This window comes from Cetorhinus maximus, chromosome 14 (assembly GCF_964194155.1).
Source record: "Cetorhinus maximus chromosome 14, sCetMax3.hap1.1, whole genome shotgun sequence".
NCBI classification, from domain to species: domain Eukaryota; kingdom Metazoa; phylum Chordata; class Chondrichthyes; order Lamniformes; family Cetorhinidae; genus Cetorhinus; species Cetorhinus maximus.
In genome coordinates, this window is record NC_135892.1 from 56,647,054 (window position 1) to 56,671,809 (window position 24,756).

Sequence of the window (24,756 nt, forward strand, 5' to 3'; positions counted from 1 at the left end):
TTTCTGTATTGGCAGGCCAGCCAGAAAGCCTGTAGTCAATGTCAAGGTGCATGGAGGAGTCCAGCACTAACTAGGCACAGAACTTTCTGTAGAGCATGGAGCTCACCTTTTCCACCATGCAAGTGGTGATCAACTTTAAGAGAACACTTGTGGGCCCAATCATGATGCAGCATCTGATGACAATGGGCGGAATTTTCTGCACTGGAGATTAAGTGCGGTGGTAGGCGGGCTAAGCAGCATGTTTCCCGCAATGTTGTGGGATGGGGTATCGTGCCTAATTTTACGTTAGGAAGCTCATTAATTACGTACTGGGGAGCAGCTCCCCAAATAACATGGCGGGCCCAGCACTGATGCATCCGCCCACTGTCACCTAATGGGGGTCGAAGGTCCTGGTGCTATATTTAAGTGCCACCCGAATACACATATTCACTCTCTGCAGCCCAGCTGTGTTCACCTGAGATGGCCCCCAGGACAAAGAAGAGTGTAACCCCAAAGTTCAGCCACGACACGCTGGAGGCTTTAATACAGGTGCCTGCCAACTCCGGAATGTCCTTCACCCGAGGGATGGTTCCAGGAGGTCCACCAACCTCACCTCTTTGGCCCGGAAGGTCAACAAAATGCCCTGCAGTGCAGGAAGAGGATGAATGATCTCATCCACACCACCAAAGAAAGTCAACCTTCAGTTCACTCCAAACTCTCACAGTGGAGGTGATGGCGTAGTGGTATTGTCGCTGGACTAGTAATCCAGAGACTCAGGTTCGAATCCCACCATTGGAATTAAATCTGGAATTAAAAGTCTAATGCTGACCATGAAACCATTGTCGATTGTTGTAAAAACCCATCTGGTTCACTAATACCCTTTAGGGAAGGAAATCTGCCGTCCTGACCTGGTCTGGCCTACAGTTGTATCAAACCACTACAAAGTCACAAAAAAGGAATGAAACCAGACAGGCTACCCGGCATCGGCCTAGGCACCAGAAATGACAATGGCAAACTCAGGCCTGTCGACCCTGCAAAGTCCTCCTTACTAACACCTGGGGACTAGCCCCAAAATTGGGAAAGCAACAGCCTGACATTGTCATACTCACGGAATCATATCTTAATGCCCCAGACATCACCATCCCAGCAGAGGTGGCGGCACAGTGACAGTCGGGAGGGCGTACTCAACATCAACTCCGGACCCCATTGGAAGTCTCGTGGCATCAGGTCAAACATGGGCAAGGAAACCACCTGATTAGCACTTACTGCCCTCCCTCAGCTGATGAATCAATGTTGAGCACCACTTGGAGGAAGCACTGAAGGTGGCAAGGGCGCAGAATGTACTCTGGGTGGGGGAATTCAATGTCCATCACCAAGAGTGGCTCGGTAGCACCACTACTGACCGAGCTGGCCAAGTTCTAAAAGACATAGCTGCTAGGCTGAGTCGGAACCAACAAGAGGGAAAAACATACTAGACTCACCAAACTGCCTGCTGCAGGAGCAACTGTCCATGACAGTAACGGCAGGAGTGACCACTGCGCAGTTGTTGTGGATACGAAGTCCCACCTTCACTTTGAGGATACCTTCCGTCGTGTTGTGTGGCACCACCACAGTGCTAAATGGGACAGATTTTGAACAGATCTAGCAACTCAAGACTGGACATCCATGAGGCGCTGCAGGCCATCGGCAGCAGCAGAATTGTACTCGGACATCTGTAACCTCATGGCCCGGCATATACCCCTCTCTACCATTACCACCAAGCCAAGGATCAACCCTGGTTCAATGAAGCGTGCAGGAGCAGCACCAGGCATGCCTAAAAATGAGGTGTGAAGCTATAGCACAGGACTACTTGCGTACCAAGCAGCAAGCGATAGACAGAGCTAAGCGATCCCACAACCAACGGGTCAGAGCTAAGCTCTGCAGTCCTGTCACATCCAGTCGTGAATGGTGGTGGACAATTAAACAACTCACTGGAGGAGGCGGCTCCACAAATATCCTCATCCTCAATGATGGAGGAGCCCAACACATCAGTGCAAAAGATAAGGCTGAAGCATTTGCTGCAATCTTCAGCCAGAAGTGCCGAGTGGATGATTCCTCTTGCCTTCCTCTGGAGCTCCCCAGCCAATTCAATTCACTCCACGTGATATCAGGAAATGGCTGAAGGCACTGGATACTGCAAAGGCTATGGGCCCTGACAATATTCAGGCAATAGTACTGAAGACTGGTGCTCCAGAACTTGCCGCGCCCCTAGCCAAGCTATTCCAGTACAGGTACAACACTGGAATCTACCCGGCTATGTGGAAAATTGCCCAGGTATGTCCTGTGCACAAAAAGCAGGATAAATCTAACCCAGTCAATTACCATCCCATCAGTCGACTCTTGATCATCAGTAAAGTAATGGAAGGGGTCATTAACAGTGCTGTCAAGCTGCACGTGCTTAGCAATAACCTGCTCACTGACACTCAGTTTGGGTTCCGCCAGGGCCACTCAACTCCTTACCTCATTACAGCCTTGGTTCAAACATGGACAAAAGTGTTGAACTCCCGAAGTGAGGTGAGTGTGACTGCCCTTGACGTCAAGGCCGCATTTGACAGAGTGTGGCATCAAGGAGCCCTAGCAAAACTGGAGTCAATGGGAATCAGGGGGAAAACTCTCCGCTGGTTGGAGTCATACCTAACACAAAGGAAGATGGTTGTGGTTGTTGGAGGTCAATCATCTCAGCTCCAGGAAATCACAGCAGGAGTTCCTCAGGGTAGTGTCCTCAGTCCAACCATCTTCAACTGCTTCATCAATGACCTTCCTTCCATCATAAAGTCAAAATGGGGATGTTCGCTGATGATTGCACAATGTTCAGCACCATTCGTGATGACTCAGATACTGAAGCAATCCATGTCCAAATGCAGCAAGACCTGGACAATATCCAGGCTTGGGCTGACAAGTGGCAAGTAACATTCGTGCCACACAAGTGTCAGGCAATGATCATCTCCAACAAGAGGGAATTTAACCATCGCCCCTTGACATTCAATGGCATTGCCATTGCTGAGCCCCCCCACTATCAACATCCTGGGGGGGTTACCATTGACCAGAAACTGTACTGTACTGGACTAGCCATATAAATACTATGACTACAAGAGCAGGTCAGAGGCTAGGAATTGTGTGACGAGTAACTCACCTCCTGACTCCCCAAAGCCTGTCCTCCATCTACAAAGCACAAGTCAGGAGTGTGATGGAATACTCCCTACTTGCCTGGATGACTGCAGCTCCCACAACACTCAAGAAGCGCGACACCATCCAGGGCAAAGCAGCCTGCTTGATTGGCACCACATCCACAAACATCAACTCCCTCCACCACCAATGCACAATATCAGCAGTGTGAACCATTTACAAGATGCACTGCAGAAATTCATCAAGACTCCTTTGATAGCATCTTCCAAACCCACAACCACGACCACGACCATCCAGAAGGACTAGGGCAACAGATAGTTGGGAACACCACCACCTGGAAGTTCCCCTCCAAGTCACTCACCATCCTGACTTGGAAATATATCGCCGTTCCTTCAGGGTCTCTGGGTCAAAATCCTGGAACTCCCTTCTTAACAGTACTGTGGGTGTACCTACACCACATGGACAGCAGCGGTTCAAGAAGGCAGCTCACCACCACCTTCTGAAGGGCAACTAGGGATGGGCAATAAATGCTGGCCAAGCCAGCGAAACCCACATCCTGTGAATGAATGAAAAAAAAAGGTCAACATGCCTTCCTAACTGCTTGCTGTACTTGTTGCTTTGTGTTCTTTGTATCATCCAAGTTTCTGTGATCATCAATATTTACAAGTTTCCACACCTTTTAAAACATATTCTGCTTTGCTATTCTTAGTACCAAAGTGAATAATCTCACACTTTCCCACATTGTACACCATCTGCCACCTTGTTGCCCATTAATTTAACCTGTGTATATCTCTTGCAGTCTCTGTGTCCTCCTCACAACTAACATTCCCACCAAGTTTTGTAGTGTCAGCAAACTTAGATTTTTTTTATCCTTTCATTGGATGCAAGGCCAGGATTTATTGCCCATCCCTAATTGCCCTTGAACTGAGTGGTTTCCTAGGCCATTTCAGAGCGCAATTAAGAGTCAACCACATTGCTGTGCAGGTCTGGAGTCACATCTAGGCCAGTCCAGGTAAGGATGGCAGATTTCCTTCACTAAAGGACATTCGTGAACTTGATAGATTTTTTACAACAATACAATCACTGATAATTTCATGGTCACCATTACTGAACTAACTTTCAATTTCAGATTTATTAATTGAATTTAAATTCCACCCACTGCCATGGTGCAATTTGGACCCAAGTGTCCAGAGCGTTAGCCTGGGCCTCTGGGTTACTAGTCCAGTGACGTTACTGCTATGCAACATTTTCCCACATGTTACTCTTGGTCTCTTTGTCTAAGTCATTAATATACATTTTAAATACCTGAGGCCTTAGCACTGATCCTTGCGGCATTCCACTAATCACAGCCTGCCAAATTGAAAATGCCAGGCTTATCCCTACTCGCTGCTTCCTGTCCATTGACCAATCCTCTCTATCCATGATGGTCAACGAGAACAGGAGTAATGGGTGAATGGGACTTGATGTGAGTCACGGTATAGACAGTACAGTTTTGGATGAGCTCTAGTTTATGGTAGGAGAAAGACAGAAGGCCAATCACAAGAGCATTGATACCTCTAGATTTGACAATTCCAAACATATGGATGAGTGTTCAGCAGTAGATGAGCTGAGGCAGGCACAGAGTCAGGAGATGTTGTCGAGGTGGAAGTAGGCGTTCTTGGTATTGGAGTGGATATGTAATCATAAGTTCTTCGCAGGGTCAAAAACGACATTAATTTCAGACAGCTGCCAGGGAGGGGGATGGGCTTGGTGATGAAGGTACAAAGTTTGCAGCAGGGACCAAAGACAATGGCATTAATCCTCCCAAAATATAACTGAAGAAAACTTCTAATCATCCAATACTGGATGTCAGACAAGCAATGTGACAAATCAGAGACAGTGGAGGAGGTCGAGAGAGGTGGTCTTGAAGTGAAGCTATATGTTGTCACCACATGTGTGAAGCCTGATGTGTTTTTGGATAATGTCTCCAAGGGCCAGCATGTAGATAGGAAAGGGACCCTTGGGGGTCTCCAGAGATGGCGTTTGAGGGTGGAAAAAGAAGCCATTGCAGCTAATTGTCTGACAGTGACTGGATAAATAAGAATGGATTCAGGTGAGGGCAAATCCACCCAGCTGTACGACAGGGAGAGGCAATGGAGCAGAATAGTGTGGGCGACAGTTTCAAAGGTTGCGTACAGATCAAGAAGGGTAAGGGAGGGATAGTCTACCACATTCAGTCACATAGCATGTCATTTGTGACATTGATAAAGGCTGGTGCAGTACTGTGGTAGGAGCGAAAACCCGACTGGTGAAATCCCAGCATTGATTTGCAGGAAAGATGGGTGAGAGTTTGGGAGGTGATAACATGTTCAAGGACATTGGAGACGAAAGGGAGGTTGAAACGAGGATGGTAGTTTTCAAGGACAGAAGGGTAAAGGGTGGGTTTTTTGAGTAGGTGATGGGGGATGACAGGAGATTTGAAGGGGAGGGGAACAGCACATGACGAGGAGGAGCAGTCAACAATATTAGTTAACACTGAGGCCAGAAAGGGAGGTTAGTCAGCAATTTGGTGCGAATTGGATAGAGGCGAGTCTCCTGGACAAGATGAACCTGGAGAGGGAATGTGGGGAGAAAGGAGGGAAACTGCAGAAAGATGCAAGTTCAGGTCTAGGGCAGGGGAGTTACCTTAGAGGAAATTTGGGGAAGAGGGAAGTGATCGAGGCGTTTAAATGAATGGTCTTAATCTTAGTGACAAAGAAGTCCATGAACACCTCACGATTGTTAGATGCGAAAGTGGAGGTGGCAGGGGAGAGTGGTTTAAGAAGATGGCTTGTAAATGGAGAAGAGAAGCCAGAGGTTATATTTGCATTACAGGATGGTTCTGGAATAGTGAGCAGTTTTTGCAGCCAAAAGCAGAGCCTGATAGTGTTTTATGTGGTTATTCCCAAATCTATGAATAATTGGTCATATCAGTTATCCATTATAAATGTTCAAGTTTGTGTACCTTGGAATTAAGCAAGTGGATACGAGAGCCATAACAGGGGAATGACCAGGGAGAGAAAGTGCAATGGTTTTAATGGGGACAAGCGCATCAAAGGTGGAAGTGTGCGATTAAGCAGATTGGTAGCTGCAGGAATATAATGGCGGATGGAGGGCTAGACAGTTGGTAATTGGGAAATGAAATTGTAAGTGATCTGGGGGAAAAGTTTTTTCTAGAGGCGAGCACAGAAGAAAGTGAGGTTGGAGGACAAAAGGTAATGTGGGTGGAGAGTAATACAAGTGATCAGTGATGACCTTATCGGTGATTGACATGGTGAGAAATGGCATGGTTAAGGGGGTCGTCATGAACATGGGTAGGGGAGTTTATGTGAAGGGAGAGATTAAGAGAAGGTCAGAGGACAAGTGACCTATGAGGAGACGCAGAATGATGACTTGAGATGAACTTGAAGTCACGGAGGATGAGAAATCACTCTGTGAAAAAAGCTAAGGGAAGAAAGCAGTGAAGGTATCTTGATGAGGCACTTGGCATGATACTTGGGTGGGTATTAAAGAACAAGGAATTTAAATGAGAGGCGAGAGGACTGGAACAACAACAGGTGATCAAAGGAGAAAGTGGTACTAAATGAGTAGGGGAGCAGACCAAGGTGTGATTTGGTGATAGGTTTGGATGGGGCAAGTGGTGAAAGGTATAGCCAGGAGAGGAGGTTTTATAGTGGAGATGGTGTCGTCACCAATCAGCCGAGTTTTCGTCAAGGCCACAACATTGATGCAATCATCCACAATAAGCTTATGGATGGCAAAGGCCTTGTTCACAAGTTAATGGTCATTCTGGGGGGAGATGCAAAGAGTGGTGATGTTTGCCAATCTGCTGGCAGAATCCGCAAGGTCAGCACTTTAAAGGGTGATGGAAAAGGAAGGAGATTAGCTAGTCCCCAATTGGCATACTGGACAGAGAAGTCGATGAGAAAGCAGGATGATGCCTCGCTGAGCTCTTCAGAGGGAAGCTGTAGAATTAACAGAGGGAGTCAAGGCTGGAATGGCTTCAGGGGAGTAGTAAGGTTGAGGACTTCTGAAGAGTTTGGTAGAGATTTAGGAGGGCAGAGTACCTGAAAGCTGAGAAATAAAAGGAAGCATGACAAGAGCAGAAAGGGTCAAGGAGGGAGTAAAAAGAAAATAGGGGAGAAAAAAGGGGAAATAGAAGTGACTCAGATAGAGTGTTGCAGCCAAAAATGCACGTTTTCCCAGCTCCAATTTCCTTCATTCACAGTCTTGATGCCCAATTACATCCCCCGGACTCCCAAAACTCAGATTCTCAGCCCCGCAATCCCTTGCTCCCTGGTCTCACATTCCCTGGCCACCGCCACCCATTTCCCCACACCCCACCACCCCCCGTATCCCCTGTAGCATAAATGGGTAGACTCAGAGACTTGGGGGAAGATTAGCATAATTCTAACTGTGTGATATGCTAATGAAACACAGTATACATCATCACAGGAAGTGATGCAATGCCTCATGATCTTGCTCTCTCTTATTGAACCTCATGGCAAGATGAAGCCACAGTAAGGTGTTTCTTAATAAAATTAATGCTTTCCTTAACTCAGCAGATTCTGTAAATGTTCTGTGTTAGCACAACAAGACCAAGAATATTATAAGGTGACAGCAAGTGAAAGAACAAGTATGGAAAAGTCTCTGCTATTAACGGAAAGCTTCGGTCAGGTAGCAGGCACCAATCAAGCAGTCTGCATGGCTGAGCTGGAGCCAAAGATTTACTAGATATTGCACTGCATCGGGCTTGTTGCTAAGCCAAGCAGTGAGCAGGTCAGTACACTATTATATGTGATGGGTGGCTGTGCAGATGATATCCTAGTCAGGCAAGGGATCAAAGAAGAAGATACGTATGATGAAGGAAGGAAAGCACTTGATGCCTACTTCAATCTGTGAAAGAATACCATTGTAAAACAGGCTAAATTTAACAGGCATACCCAACAAAGGGAAAGTATTGATACATTTATCAACAATCTGTACAGACCTTGCAGAGGACTGTGAATATGGGAGCTTAAAAGATGAATTATTCAGGAACAGAATTGCTGTTGGAGTCTTGGATGAAGCACTGTCCGACTACTTGTAGTCAAGAGATAATTTAAGCTTAACAAAGGCAATTCAACTGAAAAGAAATGCTGCTGTCAGGAAACAAAATCGATCGGTGATTCGGGGTGACAGGGAGAACCATATCCCAAAAACAATTGACTCATTGAAGTATATTGAATTTGAAAGCAGAGAGGTGGCCGTATAAAAGCAGGGGAGGCAGGAATAGCATCCATCAACTGCCCTAGCTAACTGATTGGTGTGGCCGAAAAAAAAACAGGCATGAAAATTGTCCTGCCAAAGAGGCCAAGTGCCATTTTTGCAGAAAGAAGGGTCACAGCAAGAAGTCTATAAAGAATAAGCAAAAAGAGAAGCCTTCAAACGGTGGCAACATCATTAAAAAGATATCAATGATATTGAGATGCCTTTCCTTGGAGAAATCCAGGAACCATGCAAAAGCTACTAGAGTGCTGTTATCCAAGGAGAGGGAAACAAGACACACTTTGTGAAACATACATTGCAGCAGATTTGCTTCTTTCTAATACTGAACTGTGGTTGGACAAAAATCCTCTTCAACCACCATGTAAAAAAACTATACAGATCAGGAGGTACAGAACTCAAGGTCATTGGATAACTGCATGCAACCCTTCAATACAGAGAGAGAAAAATCACTGAAACTTTATATATGATACTGAACCAGAGCTGTTCACTCTTAAGCAGGAAAGCCTGTACTGAATTATATCTGATTTGCAGAATACAGGAACTGGAAATTTTTTTTAAAATTCATTTATGGGATGTGGATGTCACTAGGCTAGGCCACCATTTATTGCCCATTGTTAATCGTCCTCGATGAGGGGGTGGTGAGCTCCCCTCTTGAACCGCTACTGTCCCTGTGGTATAGGTACACCCACAGTGCTGTTAGGGAGGAGTTCCAGGATTTTGACCCAGTGACAGAGAAGGAACGGCGATATATTTCCAAGTCAGGAAGGTGAGTGGTTTGGAGGGGAACTTCCAGGTGGTGATGTTCCCATATGTCTGCTGCCCTTGTTCTTCTAGATGGTAGTGGTTGTAGGTTTGGAAGGTGCAGCCTAAGGAGTCTTGGTGAGTTTTTGCAGTGCATCTTGTAGATGATACACACTGCTGCCACTGTTCATTGGTGGTGGAGGGTGTGAGTGTTTGTGGAAGTGGTGCCAATAAAGCGGGCTGCTCTGTCCTGGATGGTGTTAAGCTTCTTGAGTGTTGTTGGAGCTGCACTCATCCAGGCAAGCAGAGAATATTCCATCACACTTCTGACTTGTGCCTTCTAGATGGCGGACAGGCTTTGGGGAGCTAGGGGGTGAGTTACTTGCCGCAGAATTCCTAGCCTCTGACTTGCTCTTGTAGCCACAGTATTTATATGGCTAGTCCAGTTCAGTTTCTGGTGAATGGTAACCCCCAGGATGTTGATAGTGGGGGACTCAGCAATGGTAATGCCATTGAATATCAAGGGACGATGGTTAGATTCTTTCTTGCTGGAGATGGTCATTGGCACTTGTGTGGCATGAATGTTACTTGCCACTTGTCAGCCCAAGCCTGGACATTATATTGTCCAGATCTTGCTGCATTCAGACATGAACTGCTTCAGTGTCTGAGAAGTCATGAATGGTGCTGAACATTGTGCAATCATCAGCAAACATCTTCAATTCTGACCTTATGACGGAAGGAAGGCCAGTGATGAAGCAGTTGAAGATGGTTGGGCCTAGAACACTGCCCTGAGGAACTCCTACAGCAATGTCCTGGAACTGAGATGATTGACCTCCAACAACCACAACTATCTTCCTTTGTGCTAGGTATGACTCCAACCAGCAGAGAGCTCCCCCCCCACCCCGATTCACAGTCTCCAGCTTTACTAGGGGACCTTGATGCCACACTCAGTTAAATGCTGCCTTGATGTCAAGGTCAGTTACACTCACCTCACCTCTGGGGTTCAGCTCTTTTGCCTATGTTTGAATCAAGGCTGTAATGAGGTCAGAAGCTGAGTGCCCCTGGCGGAACCCAAAGCCGAGAAGATCAGCCTAAAATCATCAGAGCTGAATTTCCACAGCTGTTCACAGGACTGAGAAAGCTGAAGGCAGCATATCAATTCACGCTATTTCCCGAAATGAAGCCAGTACTTCTGTTTATGCCCAGAAAAGTTTTTCATCTACTCTTGCCAAAGGTAAAGAAGAAAATTGAATCTACGTTGAAGCAAGGGGTTATTTGCTGTGACAGAACCAACAAGCTGCTGCTTGGAGATGGTCCCAGTGCCAAAACCCAATGGGTCTATCAGAATTTATGTAGATCTTACCCAGCTAAAAAAAAAAACAGCTGAACATGAAGTCCATCCTACCTTTTGTGTGGATGAGAGCTTAGTAAAATTGGGGCAAAGTTCAATCTTCATGAAGCTAGATGCAAGTGGTTTTTGGCAATTACCCCTTGATGAAGAGTCTATGTTGTTCACAACCTTCATTACACCATTTGGGTGCTTCTGTTTCAACTGATTACCCTTCGGCATCACATCAGCACCAGAAATCTTCCAGAAGACGAGTATCCTAGAAGGGCAAGATGGACTCGTGTGTCACATGGATGATGTCCTGATCCATGACAGAACATGACACTAGAGTTCAAGCTGTGCTCCAACGCCTACAGGAAGCAGGGCTTGCGCTCAGCAAAAAAAGCAAAATCTCATAATTGATTATCAAGTTCCTTGAGCATATTGTAGATGCATCTACTGTCTGAGTTGATCCAAAGAAGACAAGAGCAATCAAGGAGTATCAAGCTCCAGAGATTCATGGGTATGGCAAACCAAGTCAGAAAGTTTTTACCCAACCTAGCTGTCGTCAACGAGCAATGATGTCAGCTATTACAAGCCATATGTGGTGCTGGGAAGAAGCACAACAGAGGTCTTTTGAGAAAATCAAAGAGATACTGATTATCACCTGATATTTTAGCTCACTATGACCCTGAACTACCTGCTATCATTGCTGCAGATGCATCTTCTACAGGATTGGGAGCTGTACTCTTTCAGATACAGACAGATGGATAGTATAGACCAGTTACTAGGCATCCTGTTCACTGACAGAGACTGAACAGAGATAAATAGTGAGAGGGAAGGAAGCATTAGGTGTTACATGGGCTTGTGAAAAATTTGCAGATTATGTTCTTAGTCTCTACTTCAAGATAGAGATAGACCACAAACCGACACTCTTAAATTCTAAAGAGTTAGTAAAAATGCCTCCACAATTTAGGCTGACGATGATGAGGTTTGATGCAAAGACAGAGTATGTTCCAGGAAAACAGCAGATGCGTTGTCCCGTATCCCATTGGCAAGGGCTGAACAAGGTGATGCAATCCTTGTTGAAGAGGTAGAAACATTTGCATCGACAACAACCACAACTCTACCAAGCAACAACTCAGCGACTAAATTAAATCAGAGATGCACAGAAATCTGATGAAGAATGTGCTCAGGTCAAAGAACACTACGTCAAAGGATGGCCAACTTACATGCCATACAATCCAATTCTCAGACAGTACCATGAACAGAGAAGACATCTGCATGTAGTTGATGATTTACTCATCTACAATGAGCGATTGGTCATTCTGGGACTTGATATACTGCAACGATTGCACCAAGGACACCTGGGCATCACGAAATGTCAAGCCAGAGCAAGATATTCTGTTTGGTGGCCAGGTCTCTCAACGTCACTGGAAGGGACGACAGCAAGCTGTATTAACTTGTGCTATTCATCAAGAGTCAAGAGACTCGTTGAGGTCATCTTCCTTTCAATCAAGATCATGTGATCGTCTAGGGATGGATTCTTTAAAGGCAAGATGTTCTTGATTGAGCTAGACTACTACTCCAGATGCAAAGAAGTCAAGCCACCGCAGGATCATACTTCTGAAGCAGTGATTACATTGCTGAAGGGGATATTTTCAATACATGGAATCCGAGACATTGTAATCTCAGACAATGGACCGCAGTTTGCCAATGAATACATTAAAGAGCTCACGGTATCATGTGGGTTTGTCCATGCTACCAGTTCACCAAGATACCCTCGAGCCAACAGTGAAGCAGAAAGAGGAGTGCCTACAGTGAAAGCATTGCTGAAGAACAATGACATATAACTCGCACATCTGAGCTATCGTTCAAATCCATTCCAAAATGGTTTAGCACCATGTGAACACCTCATGGGAAGACGACTGAGAACTCAACTCCCTACTCTCGCACACATACTCATGTCATGTGTACAGGCTGATGAAATGGACAAGGTGATGGAGAAAGCGGATGGGCGGAATTTTCCGCTCCCATTGGCGGCTGCGCGTTTGGCAGAGTGAGCAGACAGTATGACAAAAAGGCCAAAAATCGGATTTACGCCATCATGAAACCAGTTTCACGATTGCACGTCGACGTGTTTCACAACTGCACATAAGCGACATGCACCTGGCAAGCTGTACTTCACTCAAGACTTCAAGGTTGGTTTGCCTACCTTGCTTCGGGCAGCACATGCGGACATCAGCTCCAGGCTTTGCAGGCAGCACCACCTTTCTTTTACAGGGGACTCATGGGCCGTCTCTACTTACTAGACCAGCCATAAGGTGGGGGGGTGGCTTTTCAATGGCTGCAGAGCTAGGGCTTGCTTGTGGAAGGGAGAGAAGTGCCTTTAAGCAAGGGAAGAGGCTGCAGGGGAAGAGCAGTATCCCAGGGTGTGTGTGGCAGCACATATTGATCTGTGCATGTGTTCTCAAGATGGTAAGGGCTGAGAAGGCAGTCTCCAGAGATGAGGCCAAGCGGAGATGTGAGAGTTTGTGTGTGTGTGTGTGTGTGTGTGAGAGAGAGTGTTTGTGAATGGTGATGTCCTTTCAGCTGGCAGAGTGAGATGCCAGTGAATGTGTGATGGCCTTGTGAGTGTGTGAGTTTAGAGTGATGAGATGGTTGCCTTACCCTGGCAGCACAGATAAGATCATTTATCTTCTTTCTGCACTGGATGGCCAACCTCTTCTGTGCAATGTTGGCACTGACCACCATTGCCACCGCCTCCCAAGCTGGACCTCCTGTAGCCAGAGGAGGGGCAGAAGACATAACAATGGGCCTCAAAAAGGCATACCAGTGATGGGTCACTGAACTCTTCTTGGCTTTCAGGGCCATGTCTTCACTGCAGCAGTCCTAGGCTGCAAGCATTGAGAACTGTGTGCACGGCCGCAATTTAGATATGGCACCCAGAGTGAGGAAACGATGAGGTGATGGCGTGGCAGACAATTCAGAGGCCGCCTGCCAGCAAAATAGCATGTTTCCTGTGACTGCATAATTAATGGGGCAGTAAGCGGATGGTACGGTGCGAAAACCAACCATTGCGGCCGATTGGTAAAACGTCGTTTATCATGGCCGCTGCCACACTTAGTGCAATTCTGGTACGATTCCACCCGATGAGTATAGTTTCAGCCAGATGTGGAACTATGACAAATGTCACAAAGCACTCAGCCTACCAGACCTCCAACCAGGAGAGCCAGTTTTAATCCGAGACCAAGCTTGTTATGGACAAGTGGTTGAACACACACCACCTCCACAGTCCTACTGAAAATTTTATGGTGAGACAGAACAGAGGTGCACTAGTGTCACACAGAAGCAACCTCCTACACAGTCGAAGCAGTCATCTACCCAACCGGACAGAGATCCAGATGACTACAGGACTGGTAAACCTGAGTCATCTACAAATTCTCCTTCTGCCAGGTAGAACCTGAGAGATTACCCCAGGGCTCAAATCCCCAATCTCCTTCAAAGGAGCAGAGGACCCAGTAGGGCAGACTTGTGAAACTGCCACAACAGTTGTCCCTATAAAAAGAAATGGAAGTCACAGACTTGGTAGGGAGATGTGGTACAATGGGTGGAGAGATTTGGGGGGAGATGTAGTATAAGGGGTTAATTCTAACTGTGATATGCTAATGAGGCACAGTATACATTATCCCAGGGAGTGATGAAATGTCTCATGGTCTTGCTCTCTCTTGTGGAACCTTAGGGCAAGATGAAGCCACAGTAAGTTGTTTCTTCATAAAGTTAACCTTTCCCTTACCTCAGCTGACTCTGTAAATAAACTGGGTTAGCACAGAGAGACCAAGAATATTATACGCTCCATCCTGGACTCCATTACCTGAAGCTGCAGTGACTTTAGCAGCAGCCCGATTTTTCACTATACTTTGCCAACAACTGTTGCACCTTGCCGGCTTCGTTATAATATCTGGGGAGCCTCAGACATCACCATTCTAGCACTGGCGATGCACAATTAATCCTGTATGTCAAAAATGCCATATACAAAAACACAACAAAACCATATGTGCACAAATAAACATCTCTTCGAATAGCAAAAATGCACATTTAAACCTTCAGGTTTGAAAACAATGCAGTTTTCATAATTCAAAGTACCTTTCAACACAAAAATACCATGAAACAGCTGGAGGTTGTTTCTAAATAAATTTATACCAAATTTGTTTTTTGATTGCCAGTGTATAAAAATATATGAACTATCAAATGGAGGTGGAGATCAGAACTTGAAAATAAAAATAGAATTACTTCCAAGATATCACAATAGTCAATGGGAAGACACAAAACAACGTATATATGTTTGGATTTTAGGTGCATTGCCCTATAATGCTGATATTTGCGAGAATCCTATACCAGGTTTTAGATCCTTGCACTTATCTGACAATATTGAAGTTTAACATAAGTCATTTTACTCCAGAAAAACTTTCATGTTTAAAGTAGTCTGAATTTTTCAAAGTAAACAAAACCGTTTCATGAGTTTGTAACTACCTTATGACAAAGACTAAGAAACTCGCAAATACATCTACTACCTCATCTAGGTTACTTGTGGATGCAACTGCATCTTCTCTTGCTGATGTTCTCTTTTGTAAAGATTTCTGAACAGCCTGTAAAAAATTTTGGTATGTTAAAACAGTCATCCTCACTGCACTACAAAGCAACAGGTTCCTTAACATCTACACACACTGTACACTTTTCCCAGTTTCAAACAGGGAAATGGAAACCAACCACCTGAACTGTGGTAAAATCTGAACTGAAAAGAGTAAGGGATTTATTCAAAATTATATGCTCTCTCAATGGTATTCCAATTTATCTAATCTAATCCTAAACCTACCTTTAGTATCCAGCACTCCACTTCCCATTTTAACCTCGATTCCTGTTTCATCCTGGTTTCTGCCTCCCCTCTGTAACTATCATCTTGCTGCCAAGCCAGTTAACTGTGGAGGTAGGCTTTACAAGAGGAAAGAGAAGAAAGGAATTCCAATTCAATTTAAAAGAATTTCCTTTGCAGAATGGTTCCAAATGGATTTTTGACCTGAAAGCTCCCTTTGCATGCAAATGGTCACCAAATAGCTCAGTTCAGGTAATGATGGGTCAGTACTTTCTCATTATCTAGTTATGATTTTTTAAATATATAAAATAAAAACTCAAGCCACAAGCCATGCTGTAGTAACAATAAGTTTACTGAAGATTGGCATTACTAGGATGTTAGTTACACTCCCCACCATCAGTGCATTAGGATCCTGATTTTTTTTTAAAAAATCTACATGAACTTTTACCTGAATAAATGCTGCAAACCTCCAACATTTTTTCACGCATTTCATCAAACTGCTTGGTTGATAATCACCAATTATTCAGAAATATCAGTAATTTAATCAGTGTGTAAGTGTTATACTTGTAATGATTGTTCAATGAATGTATGGAACATCTATTTCTTCCTCAATAATCTGCATGATTACCATTACTTCTATCACATTATAATGCAAGGCATTAGTAAAACAATTTAAGATGGTATGTAGCCTTCAATTTTTTTTCCAAGTCAGTGACTATATAGTGGTACAAAATTATGCTGATAAAAATCCCTCATAAAAAGGGGTGAAAAGAGCAGTGGAGTTTTTTTATTCTTTCATAGGGTATGGGCATCGCCAGCAAGGCCAGCATTTGTTCCCCATCCCTAATTGCCCTTGAACTGATTGGCTTGCTAGACAATTTCAGAGGGTAATTAAGAGTCAACCACATTGCTGTCACAGGTAGTCACATATAGGCCAGGCTAGGGGTAAAGATGGCAGATTCCCTTCCCTGAACAAACCTGATGGGTTTTTATGATAATTGATGATAGTTTCATTATCACCATTACAAAGACATTCAATTTCAAATTTATTATGTTGGGAATCCATATCTCTAAGAACTGTGTTTTTTAAAAAATTGGAAGGACCTTGGAATATCAGGACACTTTCTTGGGAGCTGACCTGGATTTCTTTCTAAAGAAGGGCTATAAGTTCGCAGTGGACTGTGAGCAGGCTGATTTTTTCCCCCCAAGAAATCACATGACTTCAGCTAAATGTCCAGCAAGACACCTGAGGAGATAAGGGCCACTTATTTACCTGAACTGGAGAAAAAAAATCACCTGTTTTCAGATGCTGGCAAACCCTGCTGATTTATTAGAAACCACCTGACCAGGAGGGTTTTCTGTTTTAGAACTTGTGTTTTGCGCTCATTGTGTGCTTTGGTGGCAAACAGAGAAGGAAGGTTGCTCAGCTGTCTTTGTCACTGCCTTGCCTGGAGTTCCAGGTGATTATCCTCCTTTAGCCAAGAAAAAAGACCCTCACTGCAATATCACCCGCCTGTATTTGGGAGCCCAAAAGGCTGTGAAGAGAGAGAAAGTTTCCGTGGATACTGTTTCACTGAAGCTCCTTTGGAAAAAATGTCCAGGCAACTACTGTGACCAGTGATTAGTTTTTGTATGCAGGAACACCAGATTGACAGTGTCAAAACCTTCAAACTTTATCCTTTTTCATAAAGTTTTCCGATTGGCCAACCTCTGCAGAGACCCTATTTGGTTTGTTCTTTTTTTTTGTGTGTGTGTGTTGGGATTTAAAAGATGTAAATAGTGACACTTCCCGATTACAAATTTTATGTTAACCAGTTCTTGTAGCTTCTTTTTAAAAAAAAAAGTTTCATTTCCGAATAAACCAATCATTCTGAGTTAATTGAAAGAAGCCTGGTTAAAGTCTCTTTTATTCTGGGTCTAACATGAGCAAAAGTAAACAACTGGCCATTTTGGTGAGTGAACTAAATATTTACATTTATGGTGCAACCTGTGGAGTAGTGGGCCTAGAGAAACTGAGCATTCTTCCTGTCCTGGTTGTAACAATTAGTTGAAATTAAATTCCACTAGCTGCCCATATCCTGAGAACATTAGTCTGGGTCTCTGTATTACTAGTCTAGTAACATTATTACTTATTACATGGGGAGGCAGTGGTATAGTGGTAAAGGAAATATCAAAATGTCACAAAAGCATGCAGATGCAACTGTAATTACAAACTAAAAGGATCCAATTTCAAAATATTTTTGGCCTATCACAAATTGTGGTTTAATTCTATTTTTTTGGCAAAGAATAAGATAAATCTGGCTCAGGTTACATATGCACTTTGCACTGACCTGTTTTGCCATGCAAAAACACAATGGGTGTTATTTTTAACCCAAGGACAGGAGAGTTGGGATGGGTTGCGGGGGATTGGGGGGGGGGGGGGGGCAGGAAGTAAAAAAAAATTAAATTCTCAAACCCGACTCCAACAGGCCTCCAACCCACCATTTCCAGCTTTGACAAAGGTGGGTTGGGTCACAAACACACTCTCAGAAATCTTTTAAGGATGCTGCATGCGTCCTTCGTAACTTCATTCTTATTTCTAATGCATGGAGATCAAGATCCATGGGCTGTGGGAAACCTGGCAGGTAAAATGAAGCAAGAAGGACTGTATCAATGAGGCAAGTTCTGCCAGGGCTGCTCAGCTCCAGACTTCACTGCAGCCTTGATCCAAACATGGGCAAAAGGAGTGAGGTGAGAGTGACTACCCTTGACATCAAAGCAGCATTTGACTATATAATCACATCAAGGAGCTGAGCAAAATTGAAATCAATGGGAATCAGAGGAAAACTCTCCACTAGTTGAAGTCAAACCTAGGACAAAGAAGATTGTTGCGGTTGTTGCAAGCCAATCATACCAGCCCAGGATTTTGCTGCAGGATTTCCTCAGGGCAATGTCCTAGGCCCAACCATCTTCAGTTGCGTCATCAATGACGTTCCCTCCAACATAAGGTCAGAAGTGAGCATGCTCGCTGATTAATGCACAGTTCATAGAACCATTTGCAATACTGAAGCAGTCTGTGCCCGCTTGGAGTAAGACCTGGACAACATTCAGGCTTAGGCTGATAAGTGACAAGTCACATTTGCACCACACAAGTGCCAGACAGTGACCATCTCCTACAAGAGTGAATCTAACTATTGCACATGACATACAATAGCATTACTATTGCTGGGTCCCCCACATCAACTTCCTGCGAGTTATCATTGATCATAAACTTGACTGGACTACATAAATACTGCGGTGACAAGAACCAGTCAGAGGCTGGGAATTCTGCAGTGAGTAACAAAAACTCACCTCCTGACTCCCCCAAATTCTGTCTGCCATTTACCTGGCACAAGTCGGGCATGTGATGAATACTCTCCACTTGCTTGGGTGAATGCAGATTCAACAACTGAAGAAGCTCAACACCATCCAGAACAAAGCAGCCACTTGATGGCATCCCATCAACTACCTTAAACATTCACTCTCTCTCTACCACAGTGGCAGCAGTGTGCACCAAATGTAAGATGCACTGCAGCAACTTGCCAAGGCTCCTTCAACAGACTTTCCATACCCATGACCTCCACCAGCTAGAAGAACAAGGGCAGTAGATGCATGGCAAAATCACCACCTGCAAACTTCCCTCCAAGTCCCACACAAGCCTGACTTGGAACTAAAATTGTTCTTTCACTGTCGCTGGGTCAAAATCCTGAAACTCCCTCCTTAACAGCACTAAGGGTAAATCTACATCATACGGACTGCAGCGGTTCAACAGGGTGGCCCATCACCACTTTGGCAAGGGCAATTCAGGGTGATCAATAAATGCCAGCGACACTCACATCCTATTTCCACTTCACCCAACCCCTTCCCACTGCAACGTGAGACTTTTAACTGACATCTGCTCCCTGGCTACTTTCCAGCTGATAGACAGCCAGCCTGCCTGTCAATCTGGCTAGCAATCAGGTACCTGCTGAAATTTTTTCAAAATATGCCCTGACATTAAATTAGCAGAACTGTGGGAAACCCTATTTTAGGTTTCCTATTGAAGAAACTTCCACACCCCACAACCTTTTCTCTTCCTGGCCCTGAATAAATACCAGGGTCAAAGGTGTAACTAGTTTCCTTTTTTTAATAAATAAACAGCAGTAGATTTTAATGAGAAAATAATAATTATATTTTTGTAAGATATTACTTCTTTTCCCATTTGCTTGAGGACTCTCAGAATTTGAAAATTGTTAGGATTCACTGAATGTACAATCTCACTTTGGGCAAGCAAGAATTGGGATTTTAGACAGGCAAACCCAAGACACTGTGCATCACAACTCACAACAGGAAAATGAGGGACAAATGGAGGCTTGGAATATCAGTGAGATAACTGTGTTGACACAAGCTCATAATGGTAGATGGGAATTATATTACTCTGACAACAGCAATTTGCAAGACTCTGCCAAGTGCCTGATAAATGAAAACTGAGGACCAGTGGCTACAGAGTTAGGGCAAAAAGAAAAATCAATTCCCTGTTATAGCTACTGCGAGTGGAGATTGTTTACTAGCTTCATTCTTCATTGCTGTACATAAAGGAGACACAAGTTGAGTGAGGTTGGTGATGGCCTTTAACCCAGAAGCAATAACAGTAAGGAAAATTAGTAATTGCTTTAAAATGTTTGAGGAATCTGCAATTGCTTTTAAAGTTTTAAAAATACTTTTAGGAATCTGTATCACTTGTAAAGGGATCAATGGTAATTTTCAGATAAGAAGAAATCCTGGTCCATTTGACCTGGCGATGCTTGAGCTGGAAGCAGTACCCATAGAAAAGAAGCAAAAACACAGAGGCCACGTAACACAGGCACAAAGAGAAAGGGAAAAAGCTTGAGGGAAAGATTCGTGTAGACCCAAACTACCAACTCTTTTGGGAGCTGAGTTGAGAAGGTTCCTGAGAGATGTGTGCCATATATGGTAAATTGCACAGGCGTAACTCTGTTTACGTGGAAGTTGCTCCCTGTGGAGAATTGGCTAAGTACTTGAAGGAAAGGGATAGGAATTCTATCTGCAAGGACTGTGTGGCTGAAACTGGGACCATACAAGCAGGATGGATTACCTACTAAAGATAGTCTTTGTTGTAACTGCTATTCCATGTGCAATTTACAGTTCGTACCGACCGTGATTTTCCTGTTAGTTCATGTTTAATTTACATTGATTCTGGTTTGATACAAAAGTTACAAAAAAGTGAAATCTTGTTGGTAACTTCTTCATTTAAGGGTTATTTTGGTTTACAGATCCTCCACGGGGATCGCAACAAAACTGGGGGCTTGAGTCCGGGATGATCTGATCGAAGAGAAACTGAAATGGGTTCACTGGAACTTTCCAGTATTTAAACAAAGAAGATTTGACATTTGCTTTTGCTATACTTTATTGGGAAATTGATACAAGTACATTTGCTGAAAGAGAGGATCTAACTCTGAGGGACTTGAAACAGCTGCAAAAAGATGATTTATAGGCTGTAGCAGACTCCCCTCACTTTGGGTGACTAGAGAATAGAAGCTGACTCAGACAGAACTCTAGATTTTGATTTGGTGAAGGATTCTCGCTTAGTGCCTAAATTTAGAGAGGATGGAGTGGAGATGTGCTTCACAGAGTCATAGAGGTCTACAGCACAGAAAAAGGCCTATCGAGTCTGCGCCGGTCAAACAAGTACCTAACTATTCTAAACAAAAACAAAGATAAAAATACCTGGAAAAACTCAGCAGGTCTGACAGCATCTGCAGAGAGGAATACAGTTAACATTTCGAGTCCGTATGACTCTTCAACAGAACTAAGGGAAAATAGAAGAGAGGTGAAATATAAGCTGGTTTAAGGAGGGGGTGAGACAAGTAGAGCTGGATAGAGGGCCAGTGATAGGTGGAGATTGTCAAAAGATGTCATAGACAAAAGGACAAAGAGGTGTTGATGGTGGTGATATTAGCTAAGAAATGTGCTACTAGGTGACATTAAGGGTAGAAAGCAGGATGAGCAAGTTACAGATAGCCCTAGTGGGGGTGGGGTGGGGGGAATGGATCGAAATAGGCTAAAAGGTAGAGATGAAACAATGGATGGAAATACATTTAAAAATAATGGAAATAGGTGGGAAAAGAAAAATCTATATAAGTTATTGGAAAAAAGGGGGATCGGAAAGGGGGTGGGAATGGAGGAGAGAGTTCATGATCGAAAGTTGTTGAACTCAATATTCAGTCCAGAAAGCTGTAAAGTGCCTAGTCGGAAGATGAGGTGCTGTTCCTCCAGTTTGCGTTGAGCTTCACTGGAACATTGCAGCAGGCCAAGGATGGACATGTGGGCTTGAGAGCAGGGTGGAGTGTTGAAATGGCAAGCGACAGGGAGGTCTGGGTCATGCTTGCGGACATACTGAAGGTGTTCCGCAAAGCGGTCACCCAGTGTGCGTTTGGTCTCTCCAATGTAGAGGAAATCGCATTGGGAGCAGCGAATGCAGTAGACTAAATTGAGGGAAGTGCAAGTGAAATGCTGCTTCACTTGAAACGAGTGTTTGGGCCCTTGGACAGTGAGGAGAGGGGAAGTAAAGGGGCAAGTGTTGCACCTTCTACGGTTGCATGGGAAGGTGCCGTGGGAGGAGGTTGAGGTGTAGGGGGTGATAGAGGAGTGGACCAGGGTGTCCTGGAGGGAACAATCCCTGCGGAATGCCACCGGGGGGGTGAAGGGTAGATGTGTTTGGTGGTGGCATCATGCTGGAGTTGGGGGAAATGGCGGAGGATGATCCTTTGAATGCGGAGGCTGGTAGGGTGATAAGTGAGGACAAGGGGGCCCCTATCATGGTTCTGGGAGGGAGAGGAAGGTGTGAGGGAGGATGCACGGGAGATGGGCCGGACACGGTTGAGGGCCCTGTCAACCACTGTGGGTGGAAAACCTCGGTTAAGGAAGAAGGAAGGCATGTCAGAGGAACTGTTTTTGAAAGTGGCATCATCAGAACAGATGCGATGGAGGAGAAGGAACTGAGAGAATGGGATGGACTCCTTACAGGAAGCGGGGTGTGAGTAGCTGTAGTCGAGGTAGCTGTGGGAGTTGGTAGGCTTGTAATGAATATTGGTGGACAGTCTATCACCAGAAATTGAGACAGAGAGGTCAAGGAAGGGAAGTGTCAGAGATGGACCTAACTATTCTAATCTCATTTTCCAGCACTAAGCCCATAGCCTTGTATGCCAAGGCATCACAAGTGCACATCCAAATACTTCTTAAATGTTATGAGGGTATCTGCCTCTACCACCCGTTCAGGCAGTGAGTTCCAAATTCCCACCACCCTCTGGGTGAAAAAAATTCTTCCTCACATCCCCTCTAAACCTCTTGCCCCTTACCTTAAATCTATGCCCCCTGGTTATTGATCTCTCCACCAAGGGGAAAAGTTCCTTCCTGTCTACCCTATCTATGCCCCTCATAATTTTATACATCTCAATCATGTCTCCCCTCAATCTCCTCTGCTTCAGGGAAAATAACCCCAGTCTATTCAATCTCTCCTCATAACTAAAACTCTCCAGCCCAGGCAACATCCTGGTAAATCTCCTCTGCACTCTCTCCAGTGCGATCACATTCTTCCTATAATGCAGATTCCAGAACTGCATGCAACACTCTATCTGTGGCCTAACCAGCGTTTTATATAGTTCCAGCATAACCTCCCTGCTCTTATATTCTATGCCTCGGCTAATAAAGGCAAGTATCCCATGTGCCTTCTTAGCCACCTTATCTACCTGTCCCACTACCTTAAGGGACCGGTGGGCATGCACACCAACGTCCCTCTGATCCTCGATATTTCCCAGGGACCTACCATTCATCGTGTATTCCCGTGCCTTGTTTGTCGTGCCCAAGTACATCACTCACACTTATCTGGATTGAATTCCATTTGCCACTTATCAGCCCATCTGACCAGTCCGTCTATATCCTCCTATAATCCAAGGCTATCCCCTCCTCACTATTTACTACCCCACCAATTTTCGTGTCATCCGCGAACTTACTGATCAACCCTCCTACATTCAAGTCTAAATCATTTATATATACCACAAACAGCAAGAGATCCAACACTGATCCCGGTGGTACCCCACTGGACACAGGCATCCGGTCACAAAAACACCCCTTGACCATCACCTTCTGCTTCCTGCCACTCAGCCAATTCTGGATCCAATTAACCAAATAGTCTTGGATCCAATGGGCTCTTACCTTTGTTATCAGTCTCCCATGCGGGACCTTATCAAAAGCCTTGCTGAAGTCCAAGTAGACTACGTCAAATGCATTGCCCTCAACTACACACCTGGTCACCTCTTCAAAAAATTCAATCAAATTGGTCAAACATGACCTCCCCTTAACAAATCCACACTGACTGCCCTTGATTAATCCCTGCCTCTCCAAATGCAGGTTAATTCTGTCCCTGAGAATTGCTTCCAATAGTTTCCCCACCACTGAGGTTAGACTGACTGGCCTGTAATTCCCTGGTTTATCCCTTCCTCCCTTCTTGAATAACGGTACCACATTGTTGTCCTCCAGTCCTCTGGCACCTCTCCTGTGACCAGAGAGGTATTGAAAATTATTGCCAGCGCCCCTGCTATCTCCTCCCTTGCCTCACTCAACAGCCTGGGATACATTTCATCCAGGCCTAGAAATTTATTTACTTTTAAGTCTGTCAGACCACTTTGAAAGGGAGGAGGTTCTATGCTAATTTCTTTAATTATATCACTGTCTGTCTGCCTGATTTCCATACCCACGTCATCCTTCTCACTTGCGAACACTGATACAAAGTATTCATTTTAGTATTCACTTCATGTCATTCAAGAAAATTGCTACAAGTATGAATTGGACGAAACAACAGTGGACTCTGCTCCTATGAAGTGTTGTGGTAGGGAAGGCTTTGGAGCTGTACTCATCTCTTTTAGCAGAGCACTTGTCTGATTACATGGAAGTAAAGACTGCTATATGTAATGCTTATGAGTTGGTGCCAGAGGCCTATCGGCCTCTGAGAAAGAGAATGCGCCACATTTATGTAGACTTTGCCAGAGAAAAGGAAATGGCGTTCAATAAGTGGTGTAGATTGATAATGGTGGAACAGATGATGTTGGTGGAGGAATTTAAAAATAGTGTCCATTTGGAGTTAAAGCTTTATCTGAAAGACCACAAAGTTCATAAAATAATGGAAGCCTCAGAAATGGCAGACGATTATGAGTTAACTCATAAGACAATTGGTAATAGGCCCCATTTTGGAACCTTCCAGAGTAACTAGAATGAGAGGAAGGTCAATGATGAGAAGAGGTCAGGCCCTGCTGAGAAGAGGATAAAGACCCAGGCCCTTCTCGGGTTAGTAGGTTTGTAGGACCGGTTT

General features: G+C 44.5%; 1 protein-coding gene across 4 annotated transcripts in view; it reads right to left on the reverse strand.

The window, feature by feature from the left end:
- The window catches only part of cfap36 (cilia and flagella associated protein 36), a 137,646-nt gene that overhangs the window by 39,014 nt on the left and 73,876 nt on the right, over positions 1-24,756 (reverse strand). For 2 of the 4 annotated variants that reach the window (XM_078556967.1, XM_078556965.1), the window contains exon 7: positions 15,073-15,147. The exons of the other annotated variants lie outside the window; for them this stretch is intronic. In XM_078556967.1, the coding sequence (XP_078413093.1) occupies positions 15,073-15,147 (75 nt within the window). The remainder of the gene's footprint in view (positions 1-15,072; positions 15,148-24,756) is intronic. 4 annotated transcript variants of the gene reach the window in all.